The sequence below is a fragment of the Lissotriton vulgaris genome, chromosome 6 (genome assembly GCF_964263255.1).
Source record: "Lissotriton vulgaris chromosome 6, aLisVul1.2, whole genome shotgun sequence".
NCBI classification, from domain to species: domain Eukaryota; kingdom Metazoa; phylum Chordata; class Amphibia; order Caudata; family Salamandridae; genus Lissotriton; species Lissotriton vulgaris.
The window spans coordinates 1,525,662,451-1,525,684,393 of NC_141694.1; the positions used below are offsets into that span (position 1 = coordinate 1,525,662,451).

General features: G+C 43.1%; 1 protein-coding gene across 3 annotated transcripts in view; it reads left to right on the forward strand.

Annotated features, from left to right (window-relative positions):
* The window catches only part of PLCB1 (phospholipase C beta 1), a 2,298,721-nt gene that overhangs the window by 1,790,198 nt on the left and 486,580 nt on the right, over positions 1-21,943 (forward strand). For all 3 annotated transcript variants that reach the window (XM_086927697.1, XM_086927698.1, XM_086927696.1), the window contains exon 27: positions 17,924-18,104. In XM_086927697.1, the coding sequence (XP_086783823.1) occupies positions 17,924-18,104 (181 nt within the window). The remainder of the gene's footprint in view (positions 1-17,923; positions 18,105-21,943) is intronic.

The window sequence follows — 21,943 nt, forward strand, 5'->3', positions numbered from 1 at the left end:
TCCGCGAGGTACAGATTGAAAAGCATTGGTGCAAGGGTACACCCTTGCTTTAAACCTCAGTGGTATAGTTTTTATTGGAGGTCGACCAACTCGATGTAACTCGCACTTTGACCCAGGTGTCAGTATGTAAAGCGATTAATGCTTTAAGTAACGACTGTGGAATGCCCCATCTTGCAAGTTTTTCCCATAATTTTGGACGACTTACACTATCAAAGGCTTTTCGGAAATCGATAAAACCAAGGTGTAAGGTTTTACCTTTTACGGCTAAGGTGGATTCCATCAGATGAGCAATGCATATCAAGTTGTCTTCAATGTGGCAGCCTCTTTGGAAACCGGTTTGAGTGAAGGGAACTAGGTTGTTGGTTTCCACCCACGTAGTAAGTGCAGTTAGAAGAGTGCTGGCATATGCCTTCCCGTCTACGTCTAAGAGAGCTATCATCCGATAGTTATCGGGGTTGGAACGTGATCCTTTCTTATGAAAGGGGACAAGAAGCGATCCTTGCTTAGACGCCGGAATGGGGCCGCCCAGTATTCCGACCTAGAAGAGGGGTGTCAGTATCCGGGCCCATTTTCCAGCAGAAGCTTTAAAAACTTGGGTCGGAATTCCGTTGGGTCCAGGGGCGCCACCCAAGCGCATTTTCTTTATTATTCCAGTTATGTTGTCCGTTAGTGTATTGACGAGGGTGGTGATTTCGTCCTGGTTGACTGGTTGATCAAGAAAGGCCGGGCTATTAGTAATCTGGCCATGTGGAGCTGTGTAGAGCATTTTAACATAAGTTTCCCAATCCGCGGGGGAGATGTTAGTTGCGGTAGGTGGTTTGATGGTTTTACTGGCCTTATTGACCTCGTTCCAGATTTTCCTTTGGTCTTTAGATTTTATAATCTCAAAGGCTATTACCCAATGCTGGTCTTCCTCCAATTTCTTTAGGGTAAAGCGTTCCTTCCTATAGGCTTTCCGCGCAGCAGTGATGTCCTCCTTCAAAAGTTTATGGTAATTTTCATTGTTGGCAGTTGTTCTTTGTAGCTTGTTTAATTTGCTCTTGGCAGTTCTTGTATGTTGCTGTTGCACTGACAGAGTTGTCGGAGTGTCCCTTGGGAGGTAGTTTGACGGTTTTGAGGAGAAAAGGTCTCTAAAGCTGGTCAATATAGCTTCCCAAGTGGAACCTGTTGCCTGGATGCAAGCAGCTGGGGGGCCTCTGGTCATAAGTTTATCCACCCCCTTTTCAATTGCAACCTGGTTACTTTCTGATCATCGGAGTTTCCTCACATTCTGCAGGCCGGAAGCAGTCCCTACTGGATTTATATTTGGACGATGTAGTGGCCCAAGGGCAATGCTGCATGTTAAAATGGCATGATCGCTATCTGAAGACGGTGTCACCAGATACTGGGACACCAGATGGAAGGCCATTAGCGATATCCATATATAATCTAGGGTGGCCATTCGAGAGGAGGATATGTGTGAATAGGCTGCCGGTTGATCTGTAGCCATCCTTCCATTGAGGATGCGCAGGCCGAGATGGTTCAGTTTTGTTGCCAGCTTTATTCCATTCATATCCTTTCGCTGATACTGGGATTTTATCTCCGGAATTGCCCACATTGCATTAAAAGATGTTATTTCGAGGGATTGGGTAGAATCGATTTCCATTAAATTTGCATTAAAATCTCCCATTATCAGCCACAGGTCAGTTGGATAGAGAGCTTCCCGGTTGTTCATTATTGGTAGTAACTTGCTCAAGGTGGACTTGCGCCTTTTTTTTTGTAGGATGTAAATAGACGCAGCCAAGGATCATCTTTTGCTTTGGGTTCCCCTTTACCTGGCTCTCAATCTCCATGTTGATAAAGACATGATCGCCGTCTCCACTATGGACTATTTCAGTCTTCGTAGTCAGGGAGTTCTTCACGGCGATCAGCACTCCCCCGGATGCGTGGCCGCCCACCTTGGAAGGAGTGGCAATGGATTCTATTATAGTAAAGTCTTCCCAGATGGTATTTTCCAGGGCCCAGGTTTCTTGTAGGGCAAAGACTTCGTGGGTCTTCAGCAGACCTGAAGTTAATCGCTCTGTTTTCTCCTGTGTAAGGCCGCAAATATGTTTAAATGATGGACCGTCTCATGGTTACGTTTGTGGCCATACACAGGTATCGGTGCATTACCCTAGCACCTGAGAGAGCCAAGACCAGTCTTCGAATTTGTGAGGTTTTAATATGCATTTTCGTGGGCCGCCAGCTGTGGAGGCAATTACTTGCAGTGGATTCTCAGTCCAGGAGACTGTTTTCGGCTCTTGCCGGAAGCCCCGCAGCATCGAAGATGACTGGGATGAATGCTTTACTTGTTTTTGGTCCGGTCTGGTATTGGCACACATAGCTATGTCAGAGAGGTTTTTTAGAAAGGACGGGTAGTTGGTGTTGATGTAAGGACTAGCCTGAATACCCCATTCGTTTAGTTGTTTTTTGTTCTTCATTAGCGTGGCCCCGCGTTCTGGATTAAAGAAAGTTACCATTGTGGATTCATTTCTTTGTCCTAAGACAGGGTTCATGAAGGACACTGTCTCAATATCAGTTGAGGTCACGCTTTCTAGGCCCAGCAAGTGCAGGCATAGCTTGAGGATATTGCCTCTATTTAAGATATCCCATTGTCCCTGGGATTCATACTCCGGATAGAGCAATATTTTTCTATGCTGTTGTTGTCCCAGGCAAGGATCTTGAAACAGTGAGGCCGAGTTGATGCTAGGAGCGTCAAAGTCAATGCCCGGGGGCTCTGTGTTGGCTTGTGTGCTTGGTTTATTCATTAATGGGCGTGGCATTCTTGGTGACTCGCCACTCGATGGAGGTTCTTGGGAGCAGGGCATTTTGCTATCAGAACTGTCTGCATTTGCATTAACTTTGGGCTGGATTTTTTCCTCTCCCAGACAAGTCAATGGGGAGGCACCCGCCACTATTCCTTCTTTTGGACTTTGGTCCTTGATGGCGGGTTTGTGTACTGCGACAATTGTAAGCGAGGAGCTGTTTTCAAAAAGTTTTGTGGGGCCGTCATTTTGCTTTGGGCAATTGCCGGCAGGCTTGTGATCTACTAGTGGCTGTGCGCAGTTCGATAAGGTTTCCAAATTTTCTTTTTTTCCTTTTTGAGAGACTGCCAATTTTTCTGCCTTATTGATCAGCTCAATTGGGGACTTGCCCACTTTTGTTCCAAGCCATTGTGTTAGAGTGGTGCCTTTTTTTTTGCTTTGTTTAATTTCTTCAATTTCTTCTTATTTTTTCTGGACAGGTAGGTGCTTACTTTTTGGTCGTTATCGACCATGGTAGCGGGCGTAAGGTGATTTGATAGGATAGGGGGATGTGCTTCAGTATTAAGTTGCATGGTTATTTTTGTGACATTCGGTGTTTGTGAACATAGATTGCCAGCAGAGACCGGAGGCGGGAGAGAGAGCTGTTCAGAAGGAGTATTTAGTGTCAGTTTAAGCGGAGAGTGTTCCAGTTTTCAGTAAAATGGCATGTAGTGGAGCAGAGTATTTTAGAGTTGAGTGGCCTAAAATGGAGTGGCATAGAGTGTTATAGAAGGGAGTGGCATAGACTGAGTAGTGGAGTGGAGCAGAGTTGGGTAGTGTGTTGTAGAATAGAGTGGAATAAAGTGGCATGGAGTAGCATTGAGGGAGCTGAGTAGAGCGTTGCAGAGTAGAGAAGTGCTATAGAGTGGCAGTGAGTAGAGAAGAGTGTTGTAGAGTGGAGTGGCATAGAGTGGAGTAGAGTGGCCTAGACTGAAGTTGTATAAAGTACAGCGGCGAAGAGTAGATTGGCGTAGAGTGCAGTGACATAGAGTGTATTATGGTGTGAGTAAAGTGGTGTAGACTGCATTGACCTAGTGTAGAGTGGTGCAGAGTACATTGCAGTGGTGTGGATTTCAATGGTGTAGAGTGGAGTAGAGTGGTGTAGAGTGCAGTGGTGTAGAGTGCAGTCGCATAGAGTAGATTGATTCAAAGTAGAGTGAAGTGGCATAGAGTGGAGTGCTGCAAAGGAGAGTGAAGAGGTTTAGAGTAGAGGTGCGTGGAGTGCAGTGGCATAGAGTTCAGTGGTGTAGAGTGCAGGGGCATGGAGGGCAGTGGTGCAGAACAGATTAAAGTGGTGTTGAGTGAAGTGATGTAGAGTGTAGTGGCATAGATTGCATTGGCGTTGAGTAAAGTGGCATTGACTTCAGTGACAGAGACTGCAGTCTTTGAGAGTATAGTGTCGTAGAGTGCAATGACATTGAGTGCAGTGGCATAGAGTGCATTGGCATAGAGTTCAGTGATGCAGAGTACAGGGGTGCAGAAAAGAGGGGTGCAGAGTAAAGTGGCAGAGAGCAGAGTGGCATAGAGTGTAGTGGCATAGAGCACAAAGATGCAGAGTTACATTGCATGCACTGGTGTAGACTAGCATGCAGTGGCGTAGAGAGCAGTGGCGTAGAGTTTTGCAGAGTTGAGTATTGTGGCATAGAGTGCAGTGTTGCAGAGTAGTTGAGGTAGAGTGCAGTGGTGTTGAGTGCATTGGTTTTGAGTAAAGTGGTGTACAGTGCATTGGTGTAGAGTGCAGTGGAATAGAGAAGAGTGGAGCATAGAGTGGCACACCATAGAGTGCATTGGCATAGAGTGCAGTGGCATAGAGTAGAGTGGCACAGAGTGGAGCAGAGTGGCTTAGAGTGCAGTGGCATAGAGTAGATAGTTTCACAGTAGAGTGTAGTGATGTACAGTGGCGTGGTGCAGGATAGAGTGTAAATGCATGGAGTGCAGTGGCATTGAGTGCAGTATTGCAGAGTACAGTAGCATGGAGTGGAGTGACGTAGAGTGGAGTTGTGCAGAGTAGAGTGGAGATGCTTAAACTGGAGTGGTGTAGAGTGCTGTGGCGAAGAGTGCAGTGGTGCATAGTAGAGTGTGGTAGAGTGCAATGTCATAGAGTGGTATAGAGTAGAGAGGTGTAGAGTGCAGTGTTATAGAGTGCAGTGGTACACAATAGATTAGGGTCATGTAGAGTGGATTGGCATATTGTGTAGTGGCGTGAAGTGTAGTGACGTAGAGTGCATTGGTGTAGAGTGCAGTAGAGTGGCGTAGAGTGGTGCAGAGTAGAGTGCTGTAGATTAGAGTGGCATAGAGGTCAGTGGCAGAGAGTGCAGTGTTGCAGAGTAGAGTGTCGTAGAGTGCAGTAGTGGCTTAGAGTGTTGCAAAGTAGAATATAATGGCATACAGTGCAGTGGTACAGAGTAGATTGGGTTACATTGCAGTGGCATACAGTGCATTGGTTTTTAGTAAAGTGGTGTAGGTTGCATTTATGTAGAGTGCCGTGATGACGAGTGCAGTAGCATAGATTACAGAAGCATATAATAGAATAACGTAGATTGAAGTGGCATGGCACAGGGTAGATTGCAGTGGCAATGAGCGGAGTAGCGTAGAGTGGGATGGTGTGGAATGGAATAGATTGGCATAAAGTGCAGTGGCATAGAGTAGAGTATCATGGAGTGCAGTGCCGTGGAGACCAGTAGTGCAGAACGGATTAAAGAGGCTTAGAGTGTATTGGCATAGAGTGCAGTGGCATAGTGTGGAGCAAAGTAGCGTGTAGTGGCATACAGTGCATTGGCTTATTGTGGTGTAGTGTAGTGGCATAAAGTGCAGTGGTGCATAAAAGAGTGGTATAGAGTTCAGTGGTGGAGAATGCAATGTTTGTGGAGTAGAATGTCGAAGAGTGAAGTGTCATAGAGTGGAGTGGTGCAGAGTAGAGTGGAGTGAAATAAAGTACAGTGGCAGAGAGTGCATTGTTGCAGAGCAGACTGTCGTAGAGTACAGTGGCTTATAGTAGAGTCGCTTAGAGTGCATTTCCATGAAATGCAGGTGTGTACACTAGAGTGGAGCTGAGTAGAGTGTCATAGAGAGCAGTGGCATAGGGTACAATGGCATTGAGTGCAGTTGACTCGAAGTGCAGTGAGGTAGAGTGCTAGAGAGTAGAGCATAGTGGCATAGAGTAGAGTGGTGCAGAGTAGAGTGCTGTAGTGCAGAGTGACATGATGCAGAGTGCCATGGCACTGAGTGAAGTAGTGTACAGTAGATTGTTTCAGAGTGTTACACGGTAGACTACATTGATGTAGAGTAGAGTGGTGTAGAGTGCAGTGGTGCAGAGTAGGTTAGAGCATAGAGTGGATTGGCATAGAGTGCTTTGGCATAGAGTGGAGTGGGTCAGAGTAGAGAACATTAGCGTAGATTGCAGTGGCATAGAGGGGAGTGGTTAAGAGTGCATTGGCAAAGAGTGCAGTGGTGCTTAGTAGAGCAATGTGGAGTAGAGTTCATTGGCATAGAGTAGAGTGGTGTAGAGTAGAAAGGTATAGAGGCGATTGGTGCAGAGTAGATTGCAGTGATGCAATGCCATGGACTGGCATAGTGTGGAGTGGTGCAGAGTAGAGTTCAGTGGCGTAGAGCAGTGCAGAGTAGAGTGGAGTAGGGTAAAGTGGAGTATGTATGGTGTGGTAACATGCTACCATTACAGAGAACACATCTTCAATCGTAATCTGAGTTCAGGAAAGTGCTGAAGACCTGGCTATTCAACCAGAGCTAGACTCTTGAGTATCTATCTTTCCTGCTTGTCTGCGATATGTACTGTTATTAATATTATCTTCAATTGAAATGACTATTACATTTGTACAGGCATACAGTTTTACTGATGAAAGCATACAGTGCATAAACAATAATGTGTGGAAGTTTCATCACCTAGTGTATTGATTTGCTTTGATCATATTAAAATACTTGTTTCCACCACGCTTCAGAATTACCCAAAAATGTGCTTCATTTGTGATGTCCTCAGTCTGATACTTTCTGAAATACCTGAAAAGTTAATTTACAGACATTTAAATGTGGTCATGTGCTAGAAATAAAAATCATAAAGCCTTCTGACTAGCACACCCTCAGTAGCCAGCATGATTGTCATACACATCCTCTAACTTTGAAGTCAGAGAAAGAAAAGTAAACACCAAGCTCCCTGGAAGACAAAGCCTGACGTTTGACCTCTGTCTTTGACTGCACAGCAAATATCACAAGATAAGAACAAGATTTAAAGACCTGTTCACAGAAATCCAGTAATGGTAGAATAATTCAGTAAATAAGGGTTGGTCAAAGGAAGGGATGAAGTCAAGCTGGATAGCCTAAAGCAAATAAAGTCAGCAAATAGTAAGCAAGTAAATGTTTGTTACAAACCACAAAGTAAATGGGAAACAATGAGAGGAATGCTTTCCCATGGAAGCTTTCCAATGCCCCCAATATGTTGTAAGGAAACAAGATAGCTGCACTGTTTGGTAGGCTTTGACCTAAAAATTCTAAAAAAAAACATTATTTCAATCACAGCACAAGCAGCAGACGGGCACTAACAAAGATAAATCAACCTGTACTTGGTGCATGAGCTACTGAAAGAAAAGGAAGTGATGCCGAAAGTGATGCCGTTCCCGCCTTACCAAATTAGAAGGCAGGAAAGAAGACTGATAATGATTCCAACAATGGTAACTAATGGGTGGGCTAAAAGCCTCATCATAGAGTTTCTAGTTTTTTTAGTAAAGCAATGGCTCCAAGCCACAAAACATGCATGCTGCCTGCAGGATCGACCTAAACATTGTTGCCAAGACAGCTTAAATCAGCGAATTACAGAGAAAAAACCAAAACCACATCTAGCCATCAAATCAAAGCTCTAATGATGCGGGAACAGCTGAGACATTGGGGACATTGGTGATGGGGACCCATTCTCTTTAGTTGCATTATGGCCGGTGGCAACCTTGCTACTCCATTTCATAATAACCGTGAGAATTGCTGGAAGTTCACAAGACAAAATCTTAGGAACTTTGTAGATCTGTTACCACATCTTAGGGTTTGCAGATGCTGAGAATAACACAAAACGTTAAGTGCTATAATTCATAGAAGGACTGGTCTAATATATTTTTAGGAAATTTATATTTTAGTAATTGAGGTGTGAGCGTGTGATTCTACCAGCAGTCAGAAAAGAAGCACAGCAGTTGCCTCATCTAAATATGAATTTGATTAAGAAAAAATGAAGGTATGAACCGATGTGTATCCAGTAGGTGTTTTGTAAAATAAGTGGCGGCCCCTGAAATTTTACTCAGAGGCCTGAAGCTGATGCTGACAAATGTCGAAATTATTAAATTCCTAGGCTGTGTAATCTTGAATCCACCTCATACCTCTTTCTTCTGCCACCACACACTCCTAGCCCCTTTATCTCACTCTTGTAGGTTATCTCTCAATGCTGCTTGCTACTTTGTCGCTTTTTTCCCCATTTTTCTCTTCCTCCTATTTTGTTTTTCTCTTTCTTGCCCTAGGTCAAAATTTATTGAGTAAATAAGTGACAGGAGGTTCTCCTGCAAACACTGGCTCAAATTAAGCTCTCTCTGTTTGATTCACAAAGGACCTCCGCACTCACGGTGGGAGGCCTGCACTCTTGGTTAGATCTCTGCACTGCCGTTACTAATTATGTAGGTCCTGTGACTAGTGTGTCGGGTGGGGAGGCCCTTTGTGAATCAGCCCCACAGTGTACCCATGAGAATGCATAAACAATTCCTGCACATCGATCATACAGGAAGCATGAAGACATGTTTCCACAGTGTTCAACGCGCCTTATAGTTCTATTTACCCTTCTTTGGTGATGCGCCCAATCGTGAAGACTCCCTAAAAAGAGCAGAAGGAAGAAGTGTGTTTGATGTAAATTGATGTTAATACTTTAAGTGGCAAGCAGACAGTCAAATTGAACCTGTTGTTCACAGGGGACTTTAACAAGTCTCCTTGACTGGCACGGTACACCCTTGCAGGTTTGGAGCTAAGGAGAAACATTCAGTGCTAAATTCGAGATCAGAAATGTAGGCATGCACAACAAAGTACAATTCAAAAGGAGAAACAATTGTCCCTTCCTAAACAAGATTGTATTGATTAGTAAAGACGCATGCATGATTTATGAAAAAACGATGTAGTATTGTAAGGCAAATATATTAACTAGAAGGGGAGCAAATGGAATTCGTGTGAAATCATGCAGATTTGTAACTGGCAGCTAAAAGGCATTTTGTGTTATAGCCTATGAAACAGTGGCAGTAACCTTGAAAAGAGTATAATTCTTTCAGTGTGCCATGCTCATCAACAACTGTAATTTGAGGTTTATAATATGGAAGACGTTTAGCTCTGCACCTGGGCTTATTGATTTCATGGGGATGGGTGGGTCTGGCAATTCTTGATATAGTTTTACAGTGTTATTCTGTGACATTCCCAGCATTTATTTGAGACTTCCGCCCGAGGAATTGGGAGCTACTTTAAACATCAGTGGTTTCACATTGATTTTGACCAGTGGTTAATTTGTCAAAAATATAAGTCCTGGGGTTCTAGTTAGGAGGCAGCTTGCACCAGCCCATTTCTCCTGTTAGCACTGCCCAAAACAGAACCAACTACTAACCCTGAAAGTGGGGGAAGGATGTGGCTCAATGGCCAGAGCTGCTGACTAGGGAGCTGAGTAACCAGGTTTGAGTCTTGCAGTCAGCTCAACATCCTGTGATTCTGGGTAAATCACTTTATCTCCTCGTACATTAATGTGTCCTTAACTGGTGCTCATGAAAAGCACCGGTGTTGATGAATAGGTGGCGGTGCGCAGCACCAGAAACCACTGGCTCAAATTAAGCACTGATTTTGACCAGTTTTTCCTTCATTCTGTTCTGTTTCCAGCTGGCAAAATTTACCACTGGTTAACTCTGCGGGTGTATAATTACTGCACAACTCAAAATCTCAGTTTTTCTGGTAACGAACAAATTAGGACCTCTGAGAAACTTGGGGGCATATTGAAAAAACCCTATGGCCACCACAGCGTGACTTTTTTTGACACTCCGGTGCCGTAGAGCCATTTTCCATATTTATAAGGTGGCGATTGGCCACTGAACGCCACCTTGTAAATATGTCCCTTGGTATGATGGATGGCCCAAGAGATTAAATAAAACAGGGTGACAAAATGGAAGACCTTGGACAAACGTTTGGTATTAACAGCCCTCTCTCGGGTGGAAGAGTTTGAAGCACTTCAGTGAAGGAAGACATAATGACATCTTAAACGAGAAAGCAAGGAAAGGTAGGAAGGTAGGTGGAAAGTGAGTTGTCTGCTGTGTTGTGTCATGATGATTTATTGAGATGTTAAAAAATGTATGTAGGCAAAGCTGGCATGAATAATAAACACAATGTGTAGGTTCATTAGTGGAGATGCAAACTGTTATGTGTCTTTCTGACTCCCCTCATAGGACCGTCGTGGCTCTCAGTGCAATCTAGGGCATATTGTACTGAAATATGCATAATTCCTGAAGCAAGAAGAACCTCTCCAGCTGTCACTGCAATTTAATCAACACGATTACAACTTAAAAAAAATTCCAAGGCAATCTTTCGAAATAGGAACGATTTTATAGGTGAAATGAGCTCAATGAATTCCCATAGTGTAGCCACACTCCTTCTGCCTCCCAATGGGGGATCCAATCCAAAACTAGGGCTAAATAGAAGATGGAACAATTAGTTTTAGTGGGGCTTGCTTGACGACAAAGTCACTAGCTTCACTTGAGCTAAAACTGGCTGCGCTGCATGGGTCAGAGCCTCGTGTTGTGGTGCAAAGGTCTAGTGTAGCCCCTAAACTGAAAGTACACCCTCCAGTAGATGAATACTCTAGAACAGGTAGACACCAGCACAGGGCTTAGAGATGTCAAATTTGTGCTTTAGGTTATTGCACATAATACGTGTAGGAGATCTACCCTAGACCCATTGCTTGATCCTACTTTTCTTTGGTGCTAGGATTTGGGGCAAAGCCAGATGTCACTATTTTAAATTTACACCAAAACCAAAGGGTTTTGTGCTGGCACACCACAGACATGCCCCCCTTGCACATACAACTCTTCAAAAGCATCATGCAAAGAAGGTACGGTCCTTTGAAATGTTGTTGATTTCATATGAGTGTTCCCTGAATAGTCCCATTTTAGGTGTTTGGAGACAATTCACAAAAACATGTCAGAGGTTGTGCAAATTACTACAGGAGTATAATTTTACATACTCCTGAATGCCTTTGTGAATAGGTGCCACTGCCTATCCTGTTAGTAGAAGTTGAGGGAAGAGCAATTCTTGCAATTTCTTCATGATATGAAAAGAAACGAGACAGATGAAAAGTACTAGTGTTTTTCTCTTCTAAACTGTGCTAGCCAGAAAAGATTGACAGTAGCTCTAGTCTATACAAACATTTTGCTGGAAAGACTGAGATAGGATTCCAATTCAGGTTCCACTGGGGATTGGATGCAGTGATTCTTCTATAATATTCATCAAGCTAAAAAATCCTTAGAACAACATTATTTTTTTATTTTTGCCATTTTATATTGCACAAAGTAGGCCAAAGCACATCGAAACCCTTCACATGAGCTCCACATTACATTACACAAGGTCAGATTCATTTTCTTATTTTTTTAAGGCACAGTGAAATTAAGTGATTTGCCCAGATCCACAGGATATTGAGCCGATGCCAGGACTCGAATCTGGTTCCCCATTCCAAATTTGGTAGCTTTTGCTTTTAGGCCACACCTCCTCCCACCTGCAACCAGTTGTGTGTGAATAAAGTGATAGTATATGATTGATGAGCAGTGGGACATTGACACAGACTATATTGCATATGCATTAAAAATATATCAAGAAAATTAGAATTAATATATATATATGTTTTGGGTATATGTACATTCAAGTTGAGTATCACATGACAGTGCTTTGACAAGGAGTATTTTGGCACAGATGGGGTATAGGAATTGTCAGCAGTGGGTCTCATTCTTAAAAAGCTGGGCATTGAGGGAACATCTGTGATCCAAAAAGGACAAATGTGGCTCTGATATAAATGGGGAGGTTGTTCCAAGGGTAAGAACCCGGGTGATTCTTGGGCCTGAACCCAACATTTACACAAGGTGTTGGAGTATAATTTGAAAGTATTGGTTCACTGACCATAAAGAGGATGCAGCATGAGAGGAAGCTGAAAGTTTTTGTGAAACATTTACCACATATTAATATAGAAATGTGTTAAAAACGTTAACATAGAACTGCATCATAAAGTAGATGTTAGGAAATGTGCTTTTATTAAACGTACAAATATGGAAATGCTACTTAATGTTACAGAAAGCTTTCATTACTATCATTCTCCAACTGTTAGGCCACAGTATTCTTTTATTCTTCTCTGTCCCTTTAAGAAAAATAAATGCCTTTCATAAATAGTGATTTAATGTTATAACTGAATTATAGAGTCTGACATTTTAGTAAAATTTGCTGTTTTTTCATGCAAAATGTATTTCTTTTCTTCTCACACCATGTGACTTGATTGCGTTTAGATTGTTTTCTTTGCCACATATTCATAATGAACAAGCGTATTTATGAAAAGATAATGCTTAATGCATCTCTCATTTCGTGATCTAACCAGGACGTACGAGAACTCACATTTTCATTCCATAGAGCAGCTCCTTGTTACACAATGGGGCACCACACAGCTAAAAGAGTAGGCTTGCAAAATGTTCCCATGAGAACCTTTGCAGATTTATCTTTTGGTAATACGCTGTAGCCACCTCTGAATAACTTTATGTCGACATGGACGTTTACCGTGGGAATCGAGAACTAAGACTACAGGCCATCAGTAGATCTTCCTCTATTTGATGCTGATGACATATCCACCTTTTTTGCAACATGTTCAGTGGCCTTTCCATATAGTATGTGTTCCTAACTAGAGAGTCAAGGCATTCCATGCTCCTACCCTGTCATGCCCCTTAGCACTTCGTTGTGCTAGCTTTAATAACCATAAGCTATTGCTGATGGTGATTTTCTTTGACCTCTCCTTACGCAAATTGAGGAAACTTTCTGTCTTTATGCTGATCATAGCTACTGCTGTGATTTCCAGCACCCTCCCGCTCGTTTAGACATTTGCTACTGCAACTGTCCAGAGTACTCGTCTGAGCCTCCTGAACTACCCTTTTTGGGTAGTTTGATCCTTTTCTTAGTTATATGACTTTGCTTCAATATTCTACTTGCTCTTTTCTTGAAGAAAAAACTTTATGGGTTCTTATTAGGATAGGCTCGGTCCTTTAGATTAGAATAGGGACTATATTCTAAATGAAACACACAGTTTTGCCTGTTCTAACCAATATTTTTGATTATTTCTGTAATTAATCTGATCTGACTAATCTGAATAAAAGAAACAAAAATCTAATCTCTTAATGAGAAAATAAACTTTTAAAACTTCACCCAGTCTCTCTTTATTGGCTGTACATCAATTGCAAAAGATGATGTTCGTGTTTTGAAAATGCTCCATTCTAACAGTGGTAAAGGTTCATTCACTTCGGAAGGCGCAGAACTTCCAGGTCTGTTAAGCAAGATTGAAGTGACGTTATTTACAGAGCATTTTATAAGATTTCTGTGCTCGCACATGTAATTACCTAAGAAGAATAGTAATGTAAATAGCTATGGAAAATTGGATGGTAAGATGCTGTGCATGGCTAAGAATGCTAGGGTGAGTAGCTTGTAGTGTGGCCAGTATTTGGTTGATATCTGTCCCACTTGATGAGTGTTTAGAGCGTCTGTGTTGTTTTCTCCTAGCAAAGTTGTTTATTTCGTTAAGTGGGGAAAATAATATTGTGAGAGCTTCACAAGTAGCTTAATGCAGTGGTCCATGTTGTTCATGAACAGTTATTGATCAGATGTGCGGTATAATGGCAACTGCAGTGGTGCGGCTGATAGAGGATTACAACTGCTTGTTAGAGATAACTTGCACCTTGGCTGAAGAGAAGGTGGGAGGGAGTTTGTTGAAAAGTAATATAGGATGATAGTATTGCGGTGACCGAGGAATGAAAACAATTTTTGGTTTTGAGAAGTTGAAATCTAATGTGTCGTATCATAGGCATCATCACTATCGCCATCATGTTTAATGATATGCCTAACAGCCCATAGGCTCAAATAATAAATCACACCTGCACTTTTACATGCATGTATAAAACATTTTCATCTAGGAAACATTCCTGTGATTGCATGGAGAAGAATGTCTTGTGCCTCAGCGGGTCCAAACATAGGGGCTGATTATGATTGCGGATAATCCGCATCCTCCAGGCCGGCAGAAGCCAACGCCGGCCCGGAGGATGCGGATTATCCGCTGCGGACTGGAAAAAGACCCCCCGCCAGATTAGATCTGTTTTCCGTCCGCCGCTTTTCCGCCGCGGTCGCCTTCCAGGGGGTGCACATGGGGGGTACATATGGCACCCCCCTGCCTTTGCGTGCACGAAGCGGCAGGCACCACGCGGTGCCTGCAGCTTCGTGCATGCAAAGGTAAACATGCATTTTTTTAACATTGCGGCATGTGCTGCTTCAGGCAGCACCCGCCGCAAAGTTAAAAATACAAGATGTGACCGCCAGCGTGGCGGTCACATCCTAATTAGCACAGAGGGACTGCCGCTGCCCCTGCAGACAGTCCCTCCTCCTCTGGGGTGGCAGACGGACGCAGGTCCGTCCGCCATCCTAATAGGCCCCTAAGATTCTGTTTCTAGATGGCAAAAATCCCAGAAGCATCAAATATGGAATCACTAATTTCTGTCAGAAGTACCAACCTCATCTGAAGGAGGTGTACATCTTAGAGCAATTCTTTAATCCGATCTGTCATTTAGATCACACGTATGCACTGGGTCCTCATTTCTACAGTCCTTAGCTCTCAAAGTCCAAACACTGCTACAGTCAGACAGCAGAGTGGAAATCGCCAAGTTCATGGAAGTGACAAGCATGGACTATTTTATCAGTAGAGACTCGCCCAAACATATCAGTGAAACATAAATTAAAATGTATGTGGCTAGGATCTTCAACTAGAGGGAACACAAGCTGATGACTCACACATTAAAACCTGTATTTTCTCCTGATGAAAACCTTGAAGCATTTATGTTGAAAGGGGGCAAAAATCACTGTCTTTAAAATCCAAAGCTGTTCTCTCTACTGGAAGTTTTGTTTTGCTACAGCTCTCTGCTGCATTGAAGGCCAATGACCACCAGCTACAAGTTTATACAATAAGGTAGTGCACGCTATTGCAATGGATTTACTCAAATCATTCTCAAGGAATAGAATTTCGAGAGCAAAACTGGGAAAATGTGCATTTGCACCTGTAATTTCTGGTATATCTCAGGGTTAAGGTCTCTTCTCTATTGTTCCCCATATATGTTCAACAACTCCAGCACTTGTTTCGTAGTGTCTGTGCAATGTTTCGTGTCTAACACATGGCACAGAGTTGTGGTTTTAAGTTTTTAAATAATCTCAAACAGGAGCACATTTACATTCAGAAATTATTCACAGAAATCCAAAAAAGCATGAATGATAATAAGGTACGGTCTCTGTCCCAGCCATAAATTGACTTGCTGTTTTAGAAAAGAAGCAGATTAAAGTTAGGAACTGTGGGAAGGCGTGGAATGGAATGTAAGAAACAATTCATTTAGTGGGGCAGTGTATAGTATGACTGGTTCCCATGATGGATCTTCAAATTTGCTCACTCTTTCTGTTGCTGATGTTATCATCAAAGGGGCCATTTTTCCCTCTGTGAAAATATTGTCTTCCCTATTTTTGGTAACACATGTTAAGGTTTTAATTGTGGTTCAAGGCTACCTCTTAATTTTCATCAACTTCCATCATGGACATTATGGTCTTCATCAAACACCCAGGGTTGTTCTTGCTATCAGGTGTGGTCCCCACAAAATAAAATTGGAGGTGCCAGGACAGCTTTTGCCTTTGTACCTTCCACTGCCACATGGCCAGAGGAGGCTTCTGGAGGCTTCTTGTGAGAATGGTGGCAAACTGCATGAGGAAAGTGAAAAAGAAAGAGTGAGGGAGATGAAAGACCACAACAGGTGCACTCCAACCAACAAACAGGTGAGAATAACAAGGACCCCCTGGGTAGTGAAGATCTATAGACTCCTAGGGCAGGGTAGCAACAGGTGTGAGAAAAATTCCTAGGACATCTAGGTGTGTGAGTGGACAATTAGGTCAGACCAGTGATCTGACTTGGAGAAAGATCATTGTGAATAAGTCATAGAGGGCAACCCCCTACAATTATGAAGCACTCAATCGAGCTTCTATATTTAAGCTGAAGTTGGATCACTTCTCAGTACATACAATTGATACAGTCTCAATTATGACTATGACTTATTCACAATGATCTTTCTCCGAGTCAGATACTGTACAATCGCCAGACGTTATTTTGCTCATCAATGGCTTTGAGTGTACAAATTACTAGTCATGGTCAGTCTTTAAGTAAGGAATAATGTTCTTAATATGTTAGTAACAATAAATAGATGGTTTGTTTGTTATTCTGTCATATTTGGGTTAATATGCTGACACGAATTTATGAATGTATAGATAACACATATATTCTTTTATAATTATATTCCAGGAATTAAACTGTGTCTCCTGAAGAAGGCGGTCCTCTGCCGAAACGCGCGTCGAGTTTTTATGCTTTTTTCATTAATTTTGTGATTATTCTCATGTTTTTGTCAATATATTATTTTACTTTGTGGAATATGAGTTTTTATGTTAATTGTTTATTGTAACTGTATATAATTTGACAAGAAATTTTAACACCCATCATATTGTTTGGCCTTTGGTCATTTCCAATATGATTTTTAAATATACTAAATAAAAATATACTTTTTATACAGATTTGACAACCTTTTTCAATTGTTCCTTCTTGATCACTGGTCTGACCTAATTGTCCACTCACACACCTAGATGTCCTAGGAATTTTTCTCACACCTCCAACCAACAAACTCCATCCTTTCTGTTACAGTGTTACCTCGAACTCCATTATCTGACCAAAAAAGATGTCTTGCACTAGTGGGCTTCTTCCTGTAACTGCCCAAAAAAGCTCACAAGAGCTCCTTCAAGCAATATTTCAGGCTACTTGATGACTATCTGCCCCAACCAAACACTGGTATCTATTAGAACACAACTAGTTGGAAAGATCTTAAAAATTACGGAATAAATATAAGATATGTTCCAACCAGGTGGTTATGTAGGTTCGTTATTCTTCTTCCCTTGTCATTAACTCCTTCCCCATCTTCCCTGTAAACAACGTATTTTATCATCTTCTTTGATTACCATGGTCATGAGATTGTATCCTGAAGAACGTAGGGGCATATTATCAACAACTAGCGATATTTATCGCTAAAGAAGCTTAGCAAATTTTTTTTATCGCCAAGCATCGCCGGATTTTATCGCAGAGATAACGTGCTATTAGCAATGTTTATCTCCAATGCGATAAAATATCCGGCGATAGCGGCGAAATGCGTGAATATCGCTGGAAAACCAGCGATATTTACATATCATCGCCAATAGGGTCTTAACCTGAATATCGACCTCCCATTGGATATATAGGTTAAGAACTGGTCTGAGCAGGCGTTAGTTTTCAGAGATATTCGCGCTTAGCGCAAATTTTTTTGTCACTACGCCTGCCTTGCTGATAGGCGATAGCGACGTTAGCGACTGCTTTCAGTCGCTAACTGGTTGGGTACGCCCACTTTGCATGTCATGTCATTAGCGATAAATTTCCCTGACATGCAAAGCGGGCCCCAAACCAGTCGCTATCATCTAAAAGCTGTTGATAACTGATGTTAGCAACAGCTTGCTAATAGGGCGATGAAATTAAAAGCGGCTATAATTTCATTTTGCCTGCCTTGATAATATGCCCCTTAATCCTCACACTCGCTTCTTCCGTTAGTGCCTTTGTTCTGTTGCAAGCTTTCAACACTTTGACATTGTTTATTTCAGTTTAACGTCCACAGACGTCTGGCACAAACCCAGACAGAATAGCCCCATTATTTTTTATCTTTACTGACTTTTCCCGTTGTCTCTTTCTCTATTTTCAGGTGTGAAACAAGCAGCCCTGATCACAGCTCATCAACAATTGAACACGACTTAACAACACTGGACACAGAAATGGCACAGAAGTTAAATGAACTCAAGGAGCAGCAACAGCAGCAGTTGTTAAATCTCCGACAAGAACAGTATTATAGTGAAAAGTATCAAAAGAGAGAGCATATTAAACAGGTGAGTGTAAAACGTGGTCATTTTGTTGTTTACCAACAAGGCACATATTTAGAAAAAGAAAACAAATGTAATTAATATGCAGCTTCAGGACTAGAATTACAAAACTGGGTGTGTCTTAACCCCTTTGATGCTCATGACGGAACCCAGCCGTCATGAGCTACGGGCGGCCTGTGCGCCTGACGGCTGGGTTCCGTCACGACCACGCCCACGATTGGAATGTCCAGCACCGGGCTGGAATTCCTGCCACTGGCAAGGTGTTAATTAGTGTGTTTTAGAGATGTACGTATGAAGACTAATGCCTCCGTATTACCCAGTTGAGAAGGTTGGGAGCTAACCAACCAATCAAAATCCTCCCTTTGTGGACTATAGCTCCATTTGTAATCCACTCAGAGAGCATCCCTTCGCTGCTAGCTCCCCATGACTTATGCTTTTTTTAAATAGTGTTGCTCCGGAGGTAGAAGCAACACCTGTCCAGTGGCAGCTTCTTTCTTCAAAAGCAAGTACCCCTGTCACACTGTGCATCTCTTCCCCTCCCTCCACTAAAGGAAAAGGGATCCCTAACAATGATTGCAAAGAAGAAAATGATAAACTTTTCTTTAAGGCATAATGACTTAAAGCGTCCTTTAGGGAAGGAAAGGAAGGGACCAGCAGACTGAGTCAGAGAGCCCAGCTTTTGAAAAAGAAGCTCCTGCTGTATTGCTGGTCAGGTGCCGCCTATGAAGAAATTAGAGCTGGAGCTGCTCTGCTGCGTTTCTCCTCACAAATATGGTGTTGTCATTCGCTACTAGAGGAGACTGCTTATAACCCCATTGCCCAATGCTTAATTAGTAAATGCTACATTTCTACCTTTTGCCCTCCCACTTACCTATTTCATGCTCAAGGATGGTCAGCGAGGTTCACGAGGAAGGGGTGGGCTGCATTAAAAAAATTATAAAATAGCACTTACCTTGCTGCCGGCATGTCCCGTGCTTTACCTACTGCTTGCCTGTGGAACAGGAAGCAGGCAGCCAGGCTGAGACCCCTAAGCCAATCACATTGCTGCAATGCAGCGTTGTGACTGGTCTGAGCGCCGTAACACGGCACTCAGCCAGGGGCTGGAGGGGAGGGCATGTTCTCCATGCAGGCTGTAATGCAGCCTGCATGAACAACAGGGAAGTGCACATGACTGTTTTGGGCGGTCAAAGAGAGGGCCGACCAAACAGTCATTACGCACAACTAGAGTGTTCTACCATTCCTCCCCTGCTCTGCAGCCCTGCCCGCCTCCTCATGTACGCTGCATAGCAGAAGGACAAAATAAAATGATAATAACATTCCGTTATCATTTTCTATTTTTCTTTTCTTTTGCTGGTAGTGGGGGCGACGCTCCTCCGCCTTAGCGGCTGAGCTGCCTCTGTTCATGCCTCACCTTTCCCGTAGTAACCCTGGCATCTATAAGCTTGATTTCACTCAAATGTCAGGGTATCGGAGTGATAATATGGATTCTTTTTTCTCTGATAACACCAGATGGATGGCTCCTTCCCCGAACAATGGCCCCCTGCTGCTGTGGGGCAAGTGTGAGGGCAAGGAAAGAAACATAGGACCTATTCACAATAAGTTTAGCAGTACTTTATTAGTAGTACTAATGTCTTTCAAAATGTTTTTCACTGACCTACATGCAGAGGTCTAAACGTCCAGCTCTTCTTTCTTTAATGTGGGGAGATCTGCGTCTGACTGTGGAGATCTACACATGTAGGTATGTTTCAGTAATAAATGTGTTAGGGACAGGAGGGAGTGGTTGGAAAATGAGAATTATGTATGGATAATCGGGAGGGCTGTAGGGAGGAGTGAGGATGGGTTAAGAGAGGACTATAAATTAGAGAGGGACATGTATCTTTTCTATAGGTGGGTTCGACAGTACCAGTGTTTGGGCATGTGTGGTGCTAGACTCACAACTGAGCTGGAATACATTTTATCACTTTTTTGGGGGTTTTCGTTTGTAGTAATTATAGAAGCCCACTGCTTTTCAAACTGCACTTTTATATTTACTACAGCTGAAAAAGGCCCAAAAACAATGGTAAAATATCTTCCAACTCAGAGCTGCTGTAGGCCCAGCATCACACATGGCTAAACAGTGACACTGCAGCACTTTCCTATAGACAGTAATCGGAGAAGCAATTTAAAAGTAGCAACTTAACATTAAAGTAAATGAATACATTTTACTTTTTTAAATAAACATCTATATACATTTTCAATCAATCAGGATTCATAACGATCGCTAATCACCCAATAGGCACTTCCAGGTCTGGAGGCTTGTTTGAACAGCCAGGTCTTGAAGCCCCTACAGAATTCTGGAAGTGATGTGATGGTCCCGAGGTGCATGGGGAGGCTCTTCCAGATCATTGATGTGACGTGGGAGAAGGATCATCCTCCACTTCTGCTTCAGTTGATGCGAGAGTATGGGCAAGTGAAAGTGAGGCAGAGTGTAGTCTTCTTGATGGTGTTCAGGTGGAAATTCAGGTGGTGATTCATGTATGCAGGTGGTTAGCTGCTTGAATTGGCATCTCTTCTGTACGTGAAGCCAGTTGAGAAACCTGAGGAGAGGCATGATGTGGGTTCCTTGGGGAAGGCCGCGGATGAGTGTGGCTGCTGCATTTGTATGGTCTGAAGTCTCTATAGGAGGTGTGCGGCAATTCCTGCATAGAGGATGTTGCCATAGTCCAGTCACCTGTAGATATGGGTCTGTTTCACAGTGCATCTTATGTGTAGGGGTAGCCACTTGAAGATCTTATGTAGCATGCGCAGAGTGAGGAAGCAGTTGGAGGAGATGGTGTTTATCTGTGATTTCATGGTGAGCATGTTTTCAATGATGATTCTGAGGTTTCTAGCATTGTTGGAAAGAGTTAGTAAGATTCCTAGGTCTGATCACCACCAGGAGTCACTCCATGTGTTGGTGCTGTTGCCAAAGATCGGTACTTCCGTCTTGTCTGTGTTCTTCATCCAGTCGGTGACATGTGTCATACATTTAAGGAAGTTGGTTCTGAGGGTGGTGGGATCATCGGTGAGCAAGAGGATGAGTCGGGTGTCGTCTGCATAGGAAATTATGTTGAGTCCGTGGAATCTGAAGATGTTTGTCAGCAAGGTCATTGAAGAGCGCAGGGCTGATTAATGAGCCATGGGGGACAACACAGGTGATCTCCTTGGGTTCATAGGTGGAAGGTGGGAGGTGGATCCTCTGGGTTCTTCTGTTTCAGGAAGGAGGTGATCCATCTGAGAGCGTCCCACTTAGATGTCCATGTGTTGGAGTCTTTTGATCAATGTGCGGTGGGATACAGTGTCAAAGGCTGCAGAAAGGTCGAGGAGGATCAAAGATGCTGTTTCTCCTCAGTCGAGTAGGGTTTGTATGTTGTTGGTGGCTGCAAACATGGAGGTTTCAGCACACTGATTCTTGCTGAGTTGATTGTTGATGATCTTTTCCAGTCCCTTTGTGGGGAATGGGTGCAGGGAGATTGGCCAGTAGTTTTCAAGTTCGCTGGGTCGGCAGAGAGTTTTGTGAGTAGTGGTCTGACTTCCGCAGGTTTCCAGGCATCGGGAAATGATGTGGTGGTAATAGAGGTGCTGTTTAGGGTGCTGAGTTCCTGGCCAATCATTTGATTTCCGATGTTGAAGATTCGGTGAAGGCGTGGGTCTGGGGGAGCTCCTGAGTGGACAGATTTCATATTAGATGTGGTGTCCTGGGTGGAGAGGATGTTCCAGGTAGTCAGTGTGTGGTTCGTGATGGTAAAGGTGGTGGCGGATATGTCAAGGAAGTCCGTGGGTGTGGGTTGGACTTCGGAAATTCTGTATATGGTTGCGATCTTGTT